At 40.4% G+C, this 21,376-nt stretch overlaps 1 protein-coding gene across 1 annotated transcript in view; it reads right to left on the minus strand.

The window, feature by feature from the left end:
• LOC122787878 (granzyme-like protein 1) overlaps positions 1 to 13,510 on the minus strand; it is a 176,156-nt gene extending 162,646 nt beyond the window's left edge. Inside the window, exon 1 of the mRNA XM_044054795.1 lies at positions 13,395 to 13,510. Within this exon, the coding sequence (XP_043910730.1) occupies positions 13,395 to 13,464 (70 nt within the window). The 5' untranslated portion in view covers positions 13,465 to 13,510. The remainder of the gene's footprint in view (positions 1 to 13,394) is intronic.
• Between the last annotated feature and the right edge of the window lie 7,866 nt (positions 13,511 to 21,376).

The following is a 21,376-nucleotide window of genomic DNA, read 5'->3' on the forward strand; positions in this document are numbered from 1 at the left end:
TGTTTCTGCTCGTCTTTTTCTTTGTACAGCAGACCTCACTGGACAGCCATAACAATTAGGCTTCCAAGAAACGTGGCTGCACGAAATAGGCTAGTTTATTTTACAATTCAAGACTGAGAACACATCAACAGAGACTAATCTAGACTTATTACTTACCCAGCCACCTTTGTTTTCTGGGAAGATTTCTTTGCTTTCTGTCAGAAGCCTAACAAGTTTTATCCTACATTCTAACACAATCGTTATATTAATTTTGGCTTTTCTAAGTTGCCCATAGGTTTGCACACATTAGGTGGCCCTGTGTACATCTGATGCTAGTCTGGTGTCCATTCCAAGAGTAACTACTTTTCTGCAGTACACCTATTAAGTGACAGAATACACTGTACCTCCGCTGTAACTCTTAACTGGATAAAATAGCTATTGGAAACAAATTCTTGAATGCAAAATTCTGTTGTATGTAATTAAATGGAACAAGAAGCAACTAAACAAATGGAGGCATTGGAGATAACTTTGAAAGGGTCACAGGGACACACGTATTGAGAGATACTGCTATAACGTGAAAAGTAAGTTTTGAAGTGCAAGAAAAAAATGGATGAAAATTAAGAAGGAAGATAATTTCAGTGTGACCCATGCAAATTTGGAAAAGGTATGTTCAGTAATACTGAGGGGGGAAGGGAGGCTGTTAAATTAGGAGCACTTGCTGTTTTGGTAATCTGAGGGAATGATGTAACCCCATGCTATGCAGTTTATAAACTAAAAGAAGGAAGACACAGCCAAAAACAGTACCATGAAGAAAGATGCACAGTGAAAAAGGACTCTTCTGTGACTGGTAGTGTGTTTCTGTAGGATCATGTGGAGGCAGTGAAGTCTATGCCTGTTAGCCAGTCTGAAAAATAATCTCTGGGGGAAATCCCCACATTCTTTTCAATAAATGCTGTATGATCATTTGCATCCACTTGAGCTGTCAGCAACTTTAACAAATCAGACTTTGATTTCATGTCTCCTACAAAAGGATGATACACTCAGGAATGCAGCAGCTTTTTTGTGTGTCAGTGAAGTGTCAGCACTAGAAAATGAATCCAGGAAGCTTGTGTTTGAATAGAACACACAGTCATCCGATCTTTCAGCAAAAAAGAGAGCATGCTAACCTGTTGAACCACTGATATACATTTGAATAATGTGCTTTATCTGGAAGTTTTATGAGTAATTTGTGGCACTCTCAGTTACCTATGTGATGGAAGTAGTGGTATGGTACGGAATTAACAAGTGGATTTATCCAAAACTGGAGAACTGGACACGTGAGATGGAATGGTGGAGAGTTAGGAAACTTTGAGGCAAAGTAATATTTTTAGAGAACTGCTAAGTTCAAAGAGTATGGTCATTATTTTAATGACTGTTATAATAAGAGAGTAATTATCCTAAAAGGGATTTTATTATTTTGTTCATACAGTTTTGTGAGAAGTAGTTTTGACCTGCTGTTAGTACAAGCCAACACTGAGCACTGACAAAAAAAATTGTTTATTGAAAACCACTTCAGAGCATACAATCTGGCTTTCTGGAAGTTCACACAGTTCTAATGTGAATGGTACCACAATCAAATCCTGATATATTGAACAATAACAGGTTTGTTCAAAATGTATTCTTTTCACTTCTGTCAAACACTAAACTCTTTCATCTTAGACCCCCCCCCCCCCATTCACTAGACTGTTATTTCCTTGTTCTAATGTTGCCAATTTGCCTATTGATCTATAAGCTATAGTAAAATGTGAACATAGGGCTTCATATCCTCTAAATTGAACAGCTATTGTCGAGAGTCAGAGGAGAGAGCATACTCTATGATTCAATCCATAGTGTCTCAGTTGAGTTGGCTTACTGCTATACATGTGTTAAATGGCTATTCCCTGAAAATTTCACTCCCCTATCCCTTCCAAACTTATCACAAACCTTCCCCCCTACCCTACATATTTGAAGAGAACCATTACTGTGCACCAGTTTAGTTCTGGTATGGACAGTACAAACTTATGGAGACAAAGTGACTTGGATTCCATTGGGTATATAAGGGAGTCTAGCACCTACCCCATGAGTAATTCTTCTGGCTTTCGTATTTGTTAGGTACTCAGCTGGAAAAAGCTATGAAATAATGTCACTTCCTTCCATTTCAGAAATCCTTGCTTTTAAGCTAACATGTCTTTCTTTGCATAAAACAATTGCCAGGTCATTATTAGTTGAATTAAAGTCACCAATCATTTCATTGCTGTGCTATAAAAATGTATCGCCCTGTTATCCATCGACATTTTTCTACCCACACTGAATCATTCTCAAGTGGACCTATTATCCACTCAAGACAGTTGCAATGCAGAGGGCATCAAAATTTTAACTAATGGAAGATTTCCAATCTCCAGATTTCTATTTCTAATGGAGATACTGTAAAGTATAGGATCACAAAATCATAAGTGTTTACTAGGCTATCGACCCAGAGGTCATTTCAAGCCTATCCAGTTTAACCCAATGTAATACCATAGATACTCTAGTCAATACCCAGAATCCCATTTAGTCATTACTGCCCATGTGTAGGAGGGTTGTGGGCACTATCCCCAGTAAGACTTTATGGTGCTCCATCCACTCGTCCAGGTTCCTCTTGAATAGTGTCATAAACATGCTCTCCTTCACGTGAATTGCCAAAGATGCAGCAGTTGCTAGGAGACAAATCCTTCCCTCCAGCATGTCCTGTTTAAGTCACAGGCCATATTTAGGTCCTTGGAATGGGTAGCTCTAGTGCCATTTGATTTAAGGATATGCAGCAAGTTCATTAGGTTTGGGTCTGAGTTTGCTCTATAAGCCAGGCATATGTCTCCCCTTAGTAGTCTATATGATAGAGTATAGTAGCAGGGACATTAGTCGGTCTGTGTACGGCACATGCTGGAGTCCCTTGATCTTCTTTATCAGAAACCTCTGAGGTCTATCCAATTGCTGCAGGTGCTTTGTATGTTACATGCAGAATGGGGCATTATACTCAATTATGGTCCGGATTAGGGCCAAGTATAGAGGGATTATAGCCTATTTTGTTCTCAAGACAATGCCTTTACTAATGAAGTCTGCTATGTAGAAAGCCTTTCTTACTACAGTCAACACATGGTGGTCGAAGTTAAGGTCACAGTCTACTTGTGATCCCAGATGCCTTACCACTTCATGGGTATTTAGGGTATTGTTGATTTGAAAGTGTAAAGAGACATGTTTTCTGCTCAAGGAAATAAGGATGCATTTCTTTGCATTCAGTTTGAGATCATGACTAATACATGATTCATTGATCTGTGTTACCCTTCTGGACTATACTGGCATCATCTGGGAATTCAATAATTGCATCCAGTTTCTAGTTATCTGCAAACTTTATCAGTCACAACCCCTTAGTTGTGGCCTGAACTTCTGACAAATATATACCAGATAGTAGGGGGCTTAGCACCCCGCTGGTGACAGGTCTTCTGGTTGATGTAGTGTTACCCACTTTGATAGTATGTGTCTGGTTTATTAGCCAGTTGGAAAAAAAAATAGTAATTTGGTCTTCTTCAGGTAGAGCATGAGTTCTGAGTTACGAAGCAATGTTTCAGTGGTTGTTAAAGCTTCCAGAGTAATTTTTTGGAGGTGGGCCATGTCGTATGCAAATGAGAGGGTAATCATCTTCGTATTGCATTAAGGTGGCATGTTGTGTGCATGTACAGAGAGTGTTGCTTCAAATATTAAAGAGGAGGGGACGATAGCTAGAACCCTGTGATGCACCAGTGGTGACTGACACCTATTGGACAGATAGCTTTCAAACCACAGAAGGGTGGCCTGAGAGAAACCAAGTGAGGACATTTGAAGTAGAAGTTTGCTGTGACAAAGTGTTTTAAAGGCTTTAGACAAGTCTAGCAATAAGGGAGAGACTAGTTTGATGTTATCTCCAGCTTTAAGGACAAGCAATTATGTCAACTACTACACAAAGCATATGTTACTGGGTTTGATTTTTATTTATGAGCAAGTGGATTATTGTCAGTATATGGACGGCTGAGGATGGAAAATGGTGAATTAAATACTTCATACAGGGATGTAAAAGATCTCTGAAAAGATTTAATTTTGTAGTCATATGTTATCCAAACTGAACTTAACAAACAAGGAATGTAGATTATGCCACTTCAACATATGTAGTCATCTTTTTAAATCATTTCCAGAAACATGAATTTAAAACAAAAAAAAGTAAAAAAACAATGAGATGGAACAGAACACTGGATGATGTAATAACAAATTTATAAAGTGAGAACTACACTTATGACACGGTAGAGCCTTATGATCTTTCTTCAGCAAGTATGTTTCCACAATCATAATGAGCATATAAATGTCAGACTAGAAAAAAAAAAACATAAAACACAAAATGGCAGTGATGGCCACAGTGTGTACAATAATAATAATAACAATAATGATGTTGAAGATGATGATGATGGTGATAACTAAAATACTCAGGAAGGATACAATAACTGTAATGAAAGACTTAGCACTTTTGTCTATCAGTCTTAAAAGACTTCATCAGAGTAATCGACAGTTAAAACCCCTCCCCACTCACTTAAGTTTGTACAAATGATGACATGACAAACTACCACCAGTGACTGAATTTTTGTAAATATTGTAAAAGCTGAGACACAGTAAAGCTTAACTACTTTCCACTAAAATCAGTATCTAACATGCATTTACCACAGTTCATAATACAAATATAAGAATCTCATAGACTGTTATATATATATATAAGACCATTTCACTGACACCCATTTCACTGAGGCCAAATTACCTAAAGTTAATTTCACTGAAAGTTCATTTCACCTAAAACTCATTTCACCTGTTCTGGCAACCATCATGTAAACCTTCATGGCTTCACCCAACTAGTCCAGTCACCAACCAGAATAAATAAAAACTCCAGCAAGCACACTATCTTGGACTGGATACTAGTCAGTAAGCGCCCCCAGTCATATAAAACAGGCTGCTTATCAGATAGCCTTAGTGATCACTCCCCGATATTCCTACTCAAAAAATACCTATACCAAGCTAAACCTGTCATCTACCGTCAAATATGTAAAAAACTAAACTTTAACCCACTCGCATTCATCTCATCCCTCAAAGAATGTAACTGGCATCCTCTAAAGTACCTCACTCTTGATGACGCAGTTGACTTTTTTAATACTACCTTCCTGAGCATCCTTAATTACCATGCCCCCAGAAGACTTTCCAGAATCAAAGCACAACCCTCCCCAGAAAACCACTAAGTCAGAAATGAAAAACAGGGATAAAGCCTGGGAGCGCTAGTGCAAAACCAAAACCCCCTCAACTAGACAGAAATTCCTAGAACTATGCAATAGAGTCAAAAAGCTAATAAAACAGGACAAATTCCAGTACCACCAGTTTGCCCTTGACTCCTCTCAACACAGCCCCAAACAATTCTGGTCCTCAATAAACTCCATCCTCTACCTAGGTAAAGTCAGTACCCCTCCTCCTAACATCCCTCACTCCTCAGAAAATATTGCTACCTCATTCAACACACACTTCACACAAACAATACTATCACTAGCTAAACAACACAACCCCCCTCCCCTCCAATCCACACCTTCAACTAGTAATCTCCCCACTGCCTTCTCTTTCTCCTGTACCTACCTCCAACATAAAAAAACTCTTAACTAAACTTAAGCCCACCAAATTAGCAGCAGATAACCTCCCAAGTGAATACCTACAAATCGCAGCTGATGCTCTGGCCTACCCAGTATCCATCTTGATTAACCGATCTCTGTCAGAAAGTTACATTCCCACACTGTGGAATGTATCACATATAATTCCCCTGCACAAAGGCGGACCCTCCAGAGAACTAACAAATTACCTCCCTATAGCTATTCTCTCTCCACTCTCCAAAATACTAGAGAGATGCATACACTCTCAGGTCTCAGACTACCTCCTTACTAACAACCTCCTTTCCAATACTCAGCATGGTTTCCGACCAAACCATACACCGCCACTGCCTTACTCTCCTATGCTAACACTATCCTTCAGCATAAAAACAATGGCTATCTCTCCTCTGCTACTTTCCTAGACCTATCTAAAGCATTTGACATGGTCCCACACAAGCAACTTATCTCTATCCTCAATAACCTATCCTTCTCACAATCAGTCACCAACTGGTTTCAGAGTTACCTGTCTGACCGCCAACAATCCATTGTATGGCAGAATGACATATCTCCCCAACTACCTGTCTCCATAGGGGATACCCAAGGATCTATCCTTGGACCCCTACTCTTCTCTGTTTTCACCAATAATCTAGCCTCTGCCACCAAACATGGCACACTCATACAATATGCAGATGACTCAACCATCATCTGCTCAGCCCAGTCCCTACTCAAACTGCAAAAAGTCACACAGGAACCCTTTTCCTCTGTTGAAACTTGGTTATCCGATGCCCAATTAATACTCAACCCAAACAAAACTAAACTACTCATCTTCCAACCCACCAAACATACTCAAAACAACTCTCACTTTAACATCATAGCAAAAGACAACACCACTATATACCCAACTGAACACACCAAATTGCTAGGAGTGGAAATAGACAATAAACTAAAATTTGATATTCACATATCCTTGACTATAAAAAAAGTCCACAAAAAACTAGGAGCGCTATACAGAAATAAGCAACTTCTCACCAAAACAGCAAAAATTTCAATAGCAAATTCCCACCTTATCTCCACCCTACTTTATGCCTGTCCAATATATACCAACCTAAGGCAATGCGATCTAGACAAGCTAGAGACCTGCTACAACAAAATCACCAAATCCGCCACAGGGGCATCCTACCGTAGTCACCACTGTCTCTCACTTGCTGAACTGGGCTGGCTTGAACTCCCTCACCTCCTTCAATGGTATCAACTCTCACTCGCCCACAAACTAGTAAATCATCCACTAAATGTCCCATCCCTCCAGAATCTACTCCAACCCTATCGCACCATCAGACCACCAAGATCCAGCAACAAAAATCACTTGCAGATCACTAAAGCCAATAACTCTGCTGGTGAAGCACTATTCTCTTGCACCATAGCCAAATTATGGAGCTCCCTCCCACCCACAATTACCTCCATGCCATCATGCACGCACTTCAAAAATTTACTAAAAGCGCACCTAAAAACATGCTGCCTGTTCCCTTGCAACTCCCAATCTAATATCAATCTCCCCATCCAACCGCTACATTTCTTTCCACTCCACTAACTACCTTGATTATAGCAAGCTCAGATGCTCATAAGCCAGTACTTATTATACAGCAGGAACTTCTTCTTGTAACATTTGTTAATGTCTGTTATGTACTTCACAGATAAAGATTCTAGTTGTCTACTGATGTACTATGTTCTTCATCTGTAAATATGTTGTAAGTAATTGTTATGTAAATTGTTAATCACTATGTAATCCAATGTAACTACTGTCTGTTTATTTTAACTATGGAGCTTTTCTCCCCGGGCCTCCGCTGAAAATGGACCTACGTCCAGTCGGACACTCCCGGTCAATAAATATAAATAAATAAATAAAAACTAATTTCACTGACAAGTAGTACTCTAAGGCAAGTCAAAGGTATATGTCCTTTTCCCCACTGTAGTGCAATCCTGATGTTAGTATATATAGTTAGGGGTGTGTGTGGGTGGCATAGCCCCCCATCTAGTTGGGTTTTACCAAATAATTTAAAACAAAACCAGACAAGAAGAAATCAAATTAACTGGGGAGCTATGCCCCCCACACCCTTAACTATATATGCTAACACCAGGATCACGCTACAGTGGGGAAAAGGACATATACCTTTGACTTGCCTTAGAATACTACTTGTCAGTGAAATGAGTTCTAGGTGAAATGAACTTTCAGTGAAATGAACTTTATGTAATTTGGTCTCACTGAAATGGGTGTCGGTGAAATGGTCTTTCAGTGAAGTGATATGAATTTATATATATATATATATATATATATATATATATATATATATATATATATGGATTCACTTCATAACATTGAAATATCAAAATACTGAAACTCAAAACACTGAAACTTCAAAATCTTGAAAACTCAAAATACTGAAACTCAAAATACTGAAAACACATATTATGCGTAAACTCAGCTTAAACAACATAAATCATAACAATTTTTACCAAATATATGCAGGGGGCAAGCCCCCTTGCACCCCCATGTGGGCTGCTTCACACCCTGCTAATTAAATATATTAACTCCAAGATTGCACATAGTGTAGTTAAGTGCAATCTTGGAGTAGATATATATAATTAGCAGGGGTGTGTGCAGGGGCTTGCCCTGCATATATTGGTAGAAATTGCTATGATTTATGTTGTTTGCTGAGTTTATGCATAATATGTGCTTTCAGTATTTTGAGTTTCAGTGTTTTGAGTATTCAGTATTTTGAGCTTTCAGTATTTTGGTCTTCAGTATTATGAAGTTTTGTCATTTTCAGTATTTTGAAGTTTCAGTGTTATGAAGTGAATCCATATATTATATATATATATATCTCTGTATGTATATATATATATATATATATATATATATATATATATATATATATATACACCTGTGTGTGTGTATATCTTTGTAATGTCTTCTTTGGCTCCCTGTAAAGGTCTGTCAGCTCAATGGGGTCTAGCTGGTTAACAAATAATAAACATATAAACACAACTAAATAAATGTTTAGGCCAAAAACACTATTAACAGTAAAAACTCCTAAATCAGAAAATTGAGTATTATGTGCAAAGGATGTGTTCCTTCATGCTGCACTTGTGTTCCAGAGATTGATAAGCCCGTCTCCTGTTTGGGATTTTCTAGAATCTTTTTTCTTTTTTGTGTTAATCAAGTAACAGAAAGAACTGCTCAAAACAAAGAGCGAAAAAAACTGAGGAATAGTCAATACAACATTGCATTTGGATTATATATGCCATCTGAAATACAATTTATTATCCAACTACAATGTAGTTACTGATTCATAGGTTCATAGGTGAGTATCAGGCTAATGGCCCTGGGGCCTTTACAAGCCTAGCCATTGGATTACCCTGGCATAGTGTCACGTGACCTTAGTTCCCAGTGCTTCTGTCGAGTAGAGCCACTGGTGTTATCCCTATGGTGAATTTTCTGTTTCCCATCCACTCATTAAGATTTCTCTTGAAGAGGGTCAGTGAGGTGCTCTGGTTGACATGTATGGGAAGTCTGTTCTATAGCATGGGCAGTCTCTGGGTTTTGAACCTGAACCTGAACCTCCAGCATGTTCTGTTAATTGTAGTAATAAAGTTGAGGACTCTGGAGCGTGTGGTGTGGAAGGATTGGGATTTCTTTAGATGTAGCATTTCTAACAGAGCTTGGTCAGACATGGCTTTGTATATGTCAAGCAGAGATCACATCTAAGTAGGAGATATGAGACAGAATAGTTGGAGTTTTTTGAGTCTGTCCATATAGGACAAGTGTTTAAGGCCTAGGATCCTCTTGTGAGTTACTTTTGCAGCCTCTTCAGTTGTTGCAGGTGTCTAGTGAGGTACATGCCAAACGGAGCATTGTACTCAATGATTGGCCTATGAGGGAAGAGTAGTGGGAGACAATGACCTCTTTCTTCCTGGATGCAAAGCCCTTAGTAATGAGATGTGCCACATAGAAGGACTTTCTGACCACAGCAGCAATGTAGTGATCAAAAGAAAGGTTGTTTCTGTGTTCAGTGGACTACCATTAATCTGTTAATTCATGGGAATCGGGTTTTTCCCAGAGGGGATGACGACAAATTTTTTGGCATTGAGCTTAAGACCATGGTTCTGACACCAGTCATTGGTCACAGTGAGGCCATTCTGTAGGATATCAGCATCACTTGGGGAGTTAATAATAGTTCCCAACTTACAATCATCTGCAAACTTTGTCAGCCAGAGTCCCTTTATGTTGGCCTGGACTTCAGAGAAGTAGGTACCAAACAGGAGAAGGACCCAGGACCGAACCCTGTGGGACTCCACTCATGACTAATCGGTAATCTGACTTGGAGTCAGTTACTTTCACACTGTGGATTCTATCTGTGAGCCAGTTTGCAACCCACCTAATGATATAGGGGTTGATGCCAAGCTTAGTGAGTTTTTCTATGATTCCTGAGTGGGAAATCGTATCAAAAGCCTTGGCCAGATCAAGGTAGGCTGTATGAATCACCTTGCCTTCATCCACAGCTCTGGTGACTGACTCAAAGAAGTTGACCAAGTTGAGCAGGTGTGATCTACCCTTCACAAAACCAAACTGTGTGGGATCCAAAGTTGGGAGATTCCCTATATCCTTGTTTATTAGGTCCATGATGCTGTTTTCCATAGCTTTGTATATCAGACTCATCAGGCTAATGAGGCGATAGTTTCCATGGTCTGGAGTCACTCCTCCATTGAGGAGAAGGATAACTGTTGCAGTGCACCATATCACAGGGACAAAGCCGGAGGTGAAGCTGTGATTGAACAGAGCACACAGGTGAGGTGCCAGTTCACTCTGTAGTTCATGTAGAACACAACCAGGGATATTGTCAAGTCCCATAGAAGCTGTATTCTTGGCCTTGGACAGTGCTGTTTTAACATGTGCAGCAGTAATAATGGGTGCCTGGCAATCTACTGGTATTGTGATTGGTCCTTTGGGGGAAGAGGGGGTAAAGTTGGCACTGAATCTGTCAGCCAGTATACTGGCAATATCTGTTGGCTCAGTATAGGAGGTACCATTGTGCAGTAGCTCAGAGCAAATCTGGGTATTGCCATTGAGATTCTTTACATAACTGCAGAAGGCCTTGCGGTTGTCTTTACTATCTGCTGCAATTTTGTTTTCATACCTAGCTTTTCATCCACTGTGTGTGTGTGTGTGTGTGTGTGTGTCTGTGTGATGGCAGATAGTTAATAAACTAAAGACAGCCAAGGTAGTTACAGAGTGTTAGAACTATCTCATCAGCACAAATGAAAAGACAAGTGCACACTGCCCACACACGCACACACACACACACACACACACACACACACACACACACACACACACACACGAAAATAATTTGCATCAGCCAGAAATAAACCCATCCTCTCCCTGGCACTTACTTGCTGGCCTCCCAGCCTGTACAACAAACTGTAGAATGCAACAAATGAAAGTCCAGTACAGATACTCCATTCTCCAAATGTGGTAAATGTGTCTGCAGCCAGCTGTAATAATTACAGTAACTGAAATGCAGAATATATAAGCTGCACTTTGATAAAATCTTGTGGTTTGCAAACATTCTGCATAACCATCAGCCGCATCCTTGTTAAGTAAATCATATTTATCAGATATTTCCTGCCATGCTAAACAGACTGCATTACTTCACTGGCACACAGTGATGGGCATAACCACCAGTTTGCTGTATAAAGGGGAAGAAAATTATGGCTATAAAACATGTGGCAACATTCAAGGCAACTGATTGCAGTAATTAACTCGTTTAGTATACTGGAAATTTTAATGTTTTTGATTGACGTTACATTGAAATTTACCCTGCAGTGATGGGTAAACTGGCAGGTTCACATTTGATAGCATGCTGGGAGTGAAGAAGAATAAAACAGCAAATAAAATCCATTGAAACTGAGGGTGACCCATGGTGTTATTACTGCAGAACTTCACTGAGCAGTGTGATGTACAACATCTTCACCTGCCATGTTCACATGTTAAATTTTTAAACACATACCATTTTAAAAATGGGAAGTTCAAGCAAAGAGTCACCATCCCATATGAAGAAGGCAATAGTTCAAGTTAGTACATTTCTGTAACAAACCCTGCTTTGTTAACCATTAGCTCAAAATACGTCATAAATTAATATTTTTCTATGAATCACCAACTTTCACAAAGCCAGTGATCCAAAACGTCAAAAAAAAAACGCATGAAACACAGAATGATGAAAACTTTAACTTTGGGCATCTTTTTTATTTTTATTTTTATTTTTTTGCAGGGGACCAAGTCCCCCTGCACGCTCTACACCCCCTGAAATTATATGCGTATATACCAACCCCATGGTCACACCGACTTGAAGAGAATAACTTTAATATATATTTTCTGTGCTCTCTTATAAATTTCTTGACAGAAGGAGAATTGGCAAATTGAAATGAATTTCAACAAAACTAAACTCAGATACGGTCTTATACAGAAGGGGGGGGTATAAAGGATCTCTGAAAAGATTTAATTTTGTAGTCATATGTTATCCAAACTGAACTTAACAAACTAGGAATGTAGATTATGCCACTTCAACATATGTAGTCAACTTTTTAAATCATTTCCAGAAAGGTGAATTTTAAACAAAAATAAAATACAATAAAAAAACAATGAGATGAACAGAACACTAGATGTAATATCAAATTTATAAAGTGAGAACTGTACTTGTGCCACAGTAGAGCCTTATGATTTTTCTTCAGCAAGTATGTTTCCACAATCATAATGAGTATTAAAATCTCAGACTAGAAAAAAAAAAACATAAAACACAAAATGACAGCGATGGCCACGATGTGTACAATAATAATAATGATGATGATGATGGTGATAACTAAAATACTTAGGAAGGATACGATAACTGTAATGAAAGACTTAACACTTTTGTCTCAGTGTTGAGACTTCATCAGAGTAATCAACAGTTAAAACCCTTCCCTACTCATTTACATTTGTACAAATATAACATGAAAAACCTTCCACCAGTGACTAAATGTTTGTAAATATTGTAAAATCTGAGACACAGTAAAACTTAGCCACTTTCCACTAAACTCAATAACCAACATGCATTCGCCACAGTTCATAATACAACTATAAGAATCATATAAACTCAAATAAATGTTTAAGCCAAAAACACCATTAACAGTAAAAACTCATAAATCACAAAATTCTGTACTGTGTGCAATGGATATGTTCCTTCATTTTGCATTTAAGTGTGTTCCAGACAGTGATAAGCCCTTCTTCTGTTTGGGGTTTTCTAGAATCCTTTTTCTTTTATGTATTAACTAGCAGAAAGAACCACTCAGAACAAAGAAAGAAAAAACTGAGGAATAGTCAATACAACATTGTATTTTGGATTATATATGTTATCTGAAATACAATTTATTATCTAACTGCAATGTAGTTACTGACAGCAGCTAGTTAATAAGTTAAAGGCAACTAAGGTAGGTAAAGAGTGTCAGAACAATCTCATCAGCACAAAAGAAAAGATAAGTGCATAGTGCCTATATGCAGACACACACACACACACACACACACACACACACACACACACACACACACACACACACACACACACACTAGATAGAAATTAATCTACATCAGCCAAAAATAAATCCATCCTCTCCCTGGCCACTTACTTGTTGGCCTCCCAGCCTCTACAACAAAATGTAGAAGGCAACAAATGAAAGTCCAGTACAGATACTCCATTCTGCAAATATAGTAAATGTGTCAGCAAGCAGATGTTAGCTCAACAGCCAGATGTAATAATTACAGAAACTGAAATGCAGAATATATAAGCTGCACTTTGATAAAATCTTGTGGTTTGCAAACACTACATAACCATAATCCACATGCTTGTTAAGTGAATCATATTTGTCAGATATTTCGTGCCATACTAAACAGACCACATTACTTCACTGGGACATAGAGATGGACTTAATTTCTAAAGCTTAACCACCAGTTTTGCTGTATAAAGGAGAAGACAATTTTGGCTATAAAGCATGCGGCAACATATAAGGCAACTGATTGGAATAATTAACTAGTTGGGTGTACTGGAGATTTAGATGTTTTTGATTGACATTACATCGAAATTTAGCATGCAGTGATTGTTAAACTGGCGGGCATTTGATAGCATGCTGGGAGTGAAGAATAATAAAACACCAAATAAAATCCATTTAAACTCAAGCTGAACCATGATTATTACTGCAGAACTTCAGTCAGTCAAGTTAGTGTATTTCTGTAGCAAACCCTGCTTTGTTAACCATTAGCTCAAAAATATAAGAAGTACATTAATACATTTTTTCTATGACTCACCAACTTCCACAAAGTCAGTGATCCAAATTAGCAAAAAAAAAATGTTGAAACACACAAGGATGAAACTCTAACTTTGAGCATTTTTTTTTTTTGCAGGGGAGCAAGCCCCCTGCACTCTCTACACCACCTGAAATTATATATGTATATACCAACCGCGTGGTCACACCAACTTGGAGAGGAATCTCCCAAAAGAAGTGAGCCATTGCTAGCATACACTTAGAAATTGTACTGGCAAGTACTTCCTATGGTGAACAGGGTTCGACATTCTGCTTTTCAATGTTTTTTTTCTCTCTGAACAAATGAAGCTCAAGGAAGTTCAGCTAAACTAGCTGAAGTAGAGAGATATGACAGGATATCACCTTTTGGAATGCATACTTAATAAAAAATGTTAAATATATTTTCTGTAGTTCTTATGGATTTCTTGACAGAAGATTAGACAAAAATTTAAATGAATTTCAACAAAAATAAATGCAGAGACAGTCTTATGCAGAAGGGGGGGCTAGCATAGTAAGTCTTGAAAGTTTTTTAGATTTGTAGCAAACAGTTCCTGCTTGCATGTCATTTCATCATAAAACCTTTTTAACTAAATTGCACACTCATTACTACTAGTAAATTTTGTAAAACTATGACAGTCATAATCTGTATTCACATAAAAATGATATCCAAAATAAACATTTGAATTTTACAAGTGTGGTGTGACAGCTATAGCTTGGATGGCTAGGTGTCATGATGGGATGTAATCCCTCCTGGTTTGATCATTTGATCACAAGGGTAACTTCTTCAGGATAGAACCTGACCTGTTGTGAGTAAATCCCAGCATAATTCCAAATTATAAAATTACACAAACTTTCTTAAATGGGTAATGGCAGGCCAGTTAAATTAACACTTGTAAAACAAAACAAAAATGTTTCCAAATCTCCATGGAGTCCTTATTTAAAAACACAAGCTTTTTGATGGTTCTTTTAATAAAGACTCCCTGGTGGTTTTGAGCTTTTTATGATTCCTGACCATCCCAGGTGTTACAGCTATAGAGTGCAATGGATAGCTATAATCAAAGCTCAGGTGACTAACCAGAAGACTCAGTAATGCATGTGTGTGTGTGTGACAGAGAGCAAGAGAGGCAATGAGATACAGAAAGAGAGAGAGTGCAGATAAGGACAATTTAAATGAAGGTGGCTACAGGCATAATGGTGCTGTTTTTTCTCCGCACCAATAATGATCATGAAACAGACTTCAGTCTTTGCAGAGCCTCTGAAGGAAGGAAAAAAAGGAAGGGCTGAACACCATATGAGTTGCTCGGTTTCCCCTGTGAAGGACTGGATGTGTTTTTCTGTGAAACCAACCACAGAAAAAAAGCTAAACGTATGGGTGTGATAAAGGCTTGCTGTACATCTGTGTGGCAGGCTTGATGATTTTGCTACACTATATATCCTAATCACACAGCAAATGGTAGGCCACCTTTCTCCATACTGCTGCATTCTTAATCCTGATACATATTTTAAATGCCATGCTATTAATACCAACAGATTAATATCAACAGATAAATACCAACTAATTGTATTTTTTGCTTCTGTCTGCCTCGTGGTGTAACACAAAATTTGGATATACTTTGTATATTTTTCCTGAGCGCAGTATACTGGTTATGTACGTAAACTGCAGCCACTCCCCCCCACTACCACCTGGCCTCCTAAGGTGATTTAAGTTTCCTGGTGGCTACGGTGCCATTTTTAAATTTCTGCTGCATACTTCTGCATTCTTAATCCTGATACATATTTTAAATGCCATGCTATTAATACCAACTAATTGTACCTTTTACTTCTGTCTGCTTCGTGGTGTAACACAAAATTTGGATATACTTAGTCTATTTTTCCTGAGCGCGGTATACTGGTTATGTACGTAAACTGCAGCCACTCCCCCCCACCACCACCTGGCCTCCTAAGGTGATTTAGGTTTCCTGGTGGCTAGGGTGCCATTTTTGAATTTCTTATCTCCGGGTTTGAACTAAGTCCAGCGCTCCTCATACAGTGTGCTCGACATTTAAGTCTTGGGTCTGTTTGTGCACTGAAATGATATGTAATAACCTAGTTAAGTGGGTAATCCTGCACTGTTTGTCATTGAATTTGGTTCTGTGCTCCCCTTTGTACTGGTAAACTCAGATTACCTCAGGGTTGCAAGTTGAATATTACTGCCTTTCCAGTTAAATAATATCACTGGGATTCTTTAATGTCTGTAATAAGTTCATTCTGACAAACTTATGCAAGTACTGAGAGTTTTGAATGTGTATGTGCTCCTTGCAATTTATAGACAAACTGTGTAGGTTACGTTATATTAACTTCATTATCTAATTTTTTTTTTATGCTATTTTTTTTTATTCACAGGCAAGCCGAACCCTGTATAGATGTAATCTGTGATATGAAGTTGTTTAGTCTCGCCTTCATTCTTAGTGATAGGCCTATTTGCAAAGCTCAAGGTCTCAAACAGCTCGAGGCCAAAGCCCTATCCCACAATGCACCACTACATTCCCCAGATCTAGTTTGCCACGGCAACTGATCGAGCTACAGCTCTTGGCCGGAGAGATAAGTTTACGATTTTCTAAAAAATGTTTCAAGAAAGTTTCCTTTTGCCGAGTTAGGCTTTTGCAGTTTTGTGCAATTTTGTGTTGTTAGCCGGTTAGGCTCTTGGCCGTTTTTTGGCTCTTTTGTTTTCCTTAGCCTGTTAGGTTTTTCTGTTTCAGCCTAAAGTTAGCTGTCTTGGTTTACTTTTTGCCAGGTAGGCTTACTTTTGTTTGGTGATAGTGATTGTTGTGCTTGCTGCCTTACAATGTCAGAAAAGGCTAAATCTGGTTTCAAGAGATGCCCAAAATATAATGAGAAGATGTTGATTACAGGCGGCCACTCTACATGTGTGCACTGCTTGGGCAAAGTACATTTACAAGAGGTTTGTCTGATTTGTCATGGGTTTAGCTCTGGGGTGCTAGCTGAAAGGAAGTGTAAGCTAGTGGAGTGGGGTTTAATCAAGTCGGCTTTCCAATCTGACTTGAATTCTGCTACCGGTCAACCAAAACCCTCTTCTCCAGCCTCTTCATCTGGTTCGGCTCCGAAGGGCTCTTCGGTGCCAAAAACTGCAAAAAAGGCTATGGTCTCGGCTCCAGTTTCAACAGAACTGACCATCAAGGTTGCTGGTAGGAGCTGGTCCCCAGTCTTGGAACCGGTATCTCCTTTGAGGTCCCCAATTCTGTGGTCACCGGCTCTGTCGGTGGTCTCCTCTCGGGCTTCCAGACTTTCTGATTCGGACGTGGACTGAGTGGTGCGGAGACTTTTACAGAATCTGGTGCTTGCTAAAATTTTGTCGGTTTTGACTCTAGCAGCTTCAGAACCGACAAAGTCCTCTACTGTTGTTGTTGTTGCTCCTCCTCTGACTCGAATTGAAACTTTGGAGCCAGAGAGGGCCACTCAGTCGGTGGATCTGTCGATACCGACATTCACTTCTGACCTGTCGGTACTGACCACCCTGATATCCTTTGTTCTGGTAGTGGAATCTGGGAGCCAACACTCTCCTGTCGGTTCTGGGGGGAGACAAACTGATACATCGGTTCTGACTATCCCTCATGGGGCTTCAGCACGGATGAGTTTGGCTCCTACATCAGGCTTGGAGTCAGCGGTTCTGGTATGGGAGGAGTCTTCGGTGTCTTCGGACCCGGGTGCTTTCTTGCATCGGAGCCATGGGGCATTCAATGCCATGAGGAGGGCTTTGTCCCCTTGGACTTCCACAACCTCTGATATGGCCACCACTTCTCAGAAAGTGCCTGCTACTTCTCCACTACCACAGGTTCACCACAAGCGTAGGGACCCAGAGCCTCAGGATGCCCCCTTGGGGGAACCCTGCTTTTCCGAGACCTCCCCAGAGATCCCCACTGAGGAGGTCCCTCAGAAGAGATTATGTAAGAGGAGACATTTAGATTCCCCTCAGAAATCCATCACATTGAACACCGATTTAGAGGAATCAGAAGGGTCCCCAAGGTCCCTCTCTGAGGATATCTCCTTTAGGGATATACTTGAGATCCTTAAGCAGAGGGGAGACTGGCAGCCCCTAAACCATACCGAGGATGAATTGGTGCTCCTTAAGGCTTTCGGGTCCTGACTCTCTACCTCTTGGGTGTCTCCGCCCTTTGATGAGTTGATGGATCTTTTGTCTCAAAGGGCGTGGGGAGGTCACCAGATTCTATGGAGCCTATTCCAAGAAGGCCCAATAAGTACACTGCAGCACCCCAAGATAAGTTCTTTTTATCTAAACCCATACCTATTGATGCCATGGTGGTGGCGTCAGCCACTAAAAAAGAGATATCGGAGACTTCTACATCTGTCCATCCTCCTAATAGAGAGTCTAGTATAATGGACAGATATGGGAAGTGCATGTTCAGTTCTATGACCTTTGCCCTTTGGTCATTGAACCACCTAACCCACTTCACAAGACTTCAGAGAGATCTCCTCAAGGAGCTGGGAGATGCTCTACAGGGTGCAGTAGCTGACTCTGTGGCAGACAAGGTGACGTCTGAGCTTGCTACCCTCCACTCTATCATAAACTCGTCCATGTGCCTCATCTCTTATGCAGCTGATGGAACGAGTAGGGCTGCGGGTGCAGGAATTGCTTTACAAAGACATTCGTGGATGCGCTCATGTTTTTTTGCGGAACCTTTTAAGTCGTCATTTGTGAATGCCCCTTTCGATGGTTCCTCCTTATTTGGACCAAAAGTTAGAGACCCACACCAGATGTGAGCAAGATGGTAAGACTCTATCTGCCGTTGGAGTCCATTTTTCTACCCCTACTAGACCTTATCCCAAAGGTCAACGGGGTGGGAAAATGTGGTTCTATTACACCCAAGGAACCTTTCTGAACTCACAAGGTGAAACCTCCTCCAGGGCAGAAGGGAAGGCAATGGTGGAAGACGATGCCCACGTGGCAGAGGGGGTCCACAAAACCAGGATGACAGGGATCAGTTCCTTGGGAAACCCTATCAGCGCTCCTGAAAGGAGACATGACTGTCTTGCTCTAGAGGCAGTCAGGGGATGTTTGTCTTTGTACCTAGGCACCTGGCTAAATATCTCAGACCACCATTGGGTACAAAATGTTATATCCAGAGGATATTCTATTCCCTTCCTTTCACAGCCCAGACCAACAAAAGGAATACCAGATGTTCCACCCAGTCTATGGGATGTAGCATCCATAGATGTCCAGAAACTATTACAAAAAATAGTCATCCAGCAAACCAGCAAGGATCTGGAACTTAAGGTTCTTTTTGGTACCAAAGAAGACAGGGGACTAGAGACGTATTCTGGACCTCAGCATACTCAACAAATATGTGATAAAGACGAAGTTCCGGATGGTCACGCTTCAGTCCATTCTCCCGTTCTTAGAGAAGGACAACTGGATGTGCTCTATAGATCTCCAGGATGCATACTACCATATGAAAATGGCCAGGCCATCCAGGGATCATCTGCGCTTCTGGCTGGGAGCCAGTCACTTCCAGTTTCGGGTCCTGCCCTTTGGGCTCACTGCAGCCCCCAGAGTGTTCAAATATATGGCAGTGGTCATGGCTCACTTGAGGCATTCAGGAATCCAGGTGTTTCCTTACTTGGATGACTGGCTCCTTACCGCCCCCACCAGGCATCAACTTATTTGGGCAAGGGACGCTACCATAGAGCTATGCTTACAGCTGGGTATTACGATAAATTCAGAAAAGATTGCTTTATTGCCGTCACAGCGTACAGTCTTTATATAGACTTATAATATATAATATAGACTTAGACACAGTCAACATATCCCTGAAGCTCCCCCCCAAAAGAGCGACTGTCCTTCAACAACAAATTATGGATCTCCTATCAAAATGAAAGGCACCAGCATCAAAAGATCCTCAAACTGCTTGGCACTATGGCAGCAGCGATTATTGCAATACCGTTTGTGAGATCTCACATGCGCCTTCTCCAGTGGCTGCTCTTCACACAGTGGACATTTCAGGACTTACCGATGAATTACCCAGTTCTGATTTCCAACTCTTGCAAGGATGACCTTCAGTGGTGGCTGACGTCAGAGACGGTGACTATGGGCCATCCATTTGTTCTTCCCACCCCAGTGACAACAGTAACCACAGACTCCTCCGTGAACAGGTGAGGGGGCATTATCAGCGATGGACAGCCCAAGGTACTTGGCAGACTCAAAAGGCTCATTTGCACATAAACATCCTGGAGATGAGAGCGGTTCGTTTAGCTTTGCAGGCCTTTCAAGACTATCTTCGCCTAGGCACAATTGCAATCCAGTCGGACAATATGTCCGTAGTCTGGTACAAAAACAAACAAGGAGGAACCAAATCTTACCCCCTTTGTCAAGAGGTGCTAAGATTATGAAAATGGGAAGAGTCCACTCACTGCTTTCTGATTGCAACGCACATCCCGGGGAATGGACAGACTCAGCAGAGCTATTCTGCAACCTCATGAGTGGTCTCTCAAGAACAAAATAGCGGAAATGATCTTCCGCAGATGAGGCCAGCCTTGCTGCGACCTTTTTGCCACCCACATAAACACCAAGTGCAGTAAATACTTTGCCCTGATCCCTCAACAGGGACAATCCCCAAGGGGCGCACTCATCCACGATTAGCCTCTGGGACTCTTTTATGCTTTTCTTCCCTTTCCACTAATTCCCAAAGTATTGCACAACTCCAGTTTTCTGGGCAGGACACTTATCTTAATTGCCCCATATTGGCCTCATCAAATTTGATTCCCCTTCCTGAAACCTCATCTACTAGAGGAGCCTTGGATCCTGGACCCAGTGCCGGATCTGTTGACCCACTCATCAGGAGCTCTTCACCCCTCTCTTCAGTCCCTCAAACTGACAGCTTGGCTGTTCCAATTCCCAGAATAGCCAGGTACCAGAATTTATCAGAAGAAGCACGACATATTCCTTTGTCATCTCATAAATCTTCAACTAGGAAACTTTACCTCAGTAAGTGGAAAAGGTTTTCCATCTGGGCACAGCAGAATAATCACTCTCAGATATTTTGGAATTCCTAACAAAACTGTTCAATGAAGGAGCTGTAGCAGCGACTATTAGAATAGAACTGATGGCTATTTCTAATTTTCATCTAGGTGCATCTGAAAATGGTATCATGTCTCATAAGCTGGCTAAGGCTTTTTTGAAAGGTACGATGCACTTAAAACTGCCGATCAGATCTCATACTACACCCTGGAACTTAAATCTAATCTTGTCCAAAATTATTCTTCCGCCATTTGAACCTGCCTCTTCTTATGAGCTG

Source organism: Protopterus annectens, chromosome 13.part0 (assembly GCF_019279795.1).
Source record: "Protopterus annectens isolate FY-2018-M chromosome 13.part0, PAN1.0, whole genome shotgun sequence".
Lineage (NCBI taxonomy): Eukaryota > Metazoa > Chordata > Ceratodontiformes > Protopteridae > Protopterus > Protopterus annectens.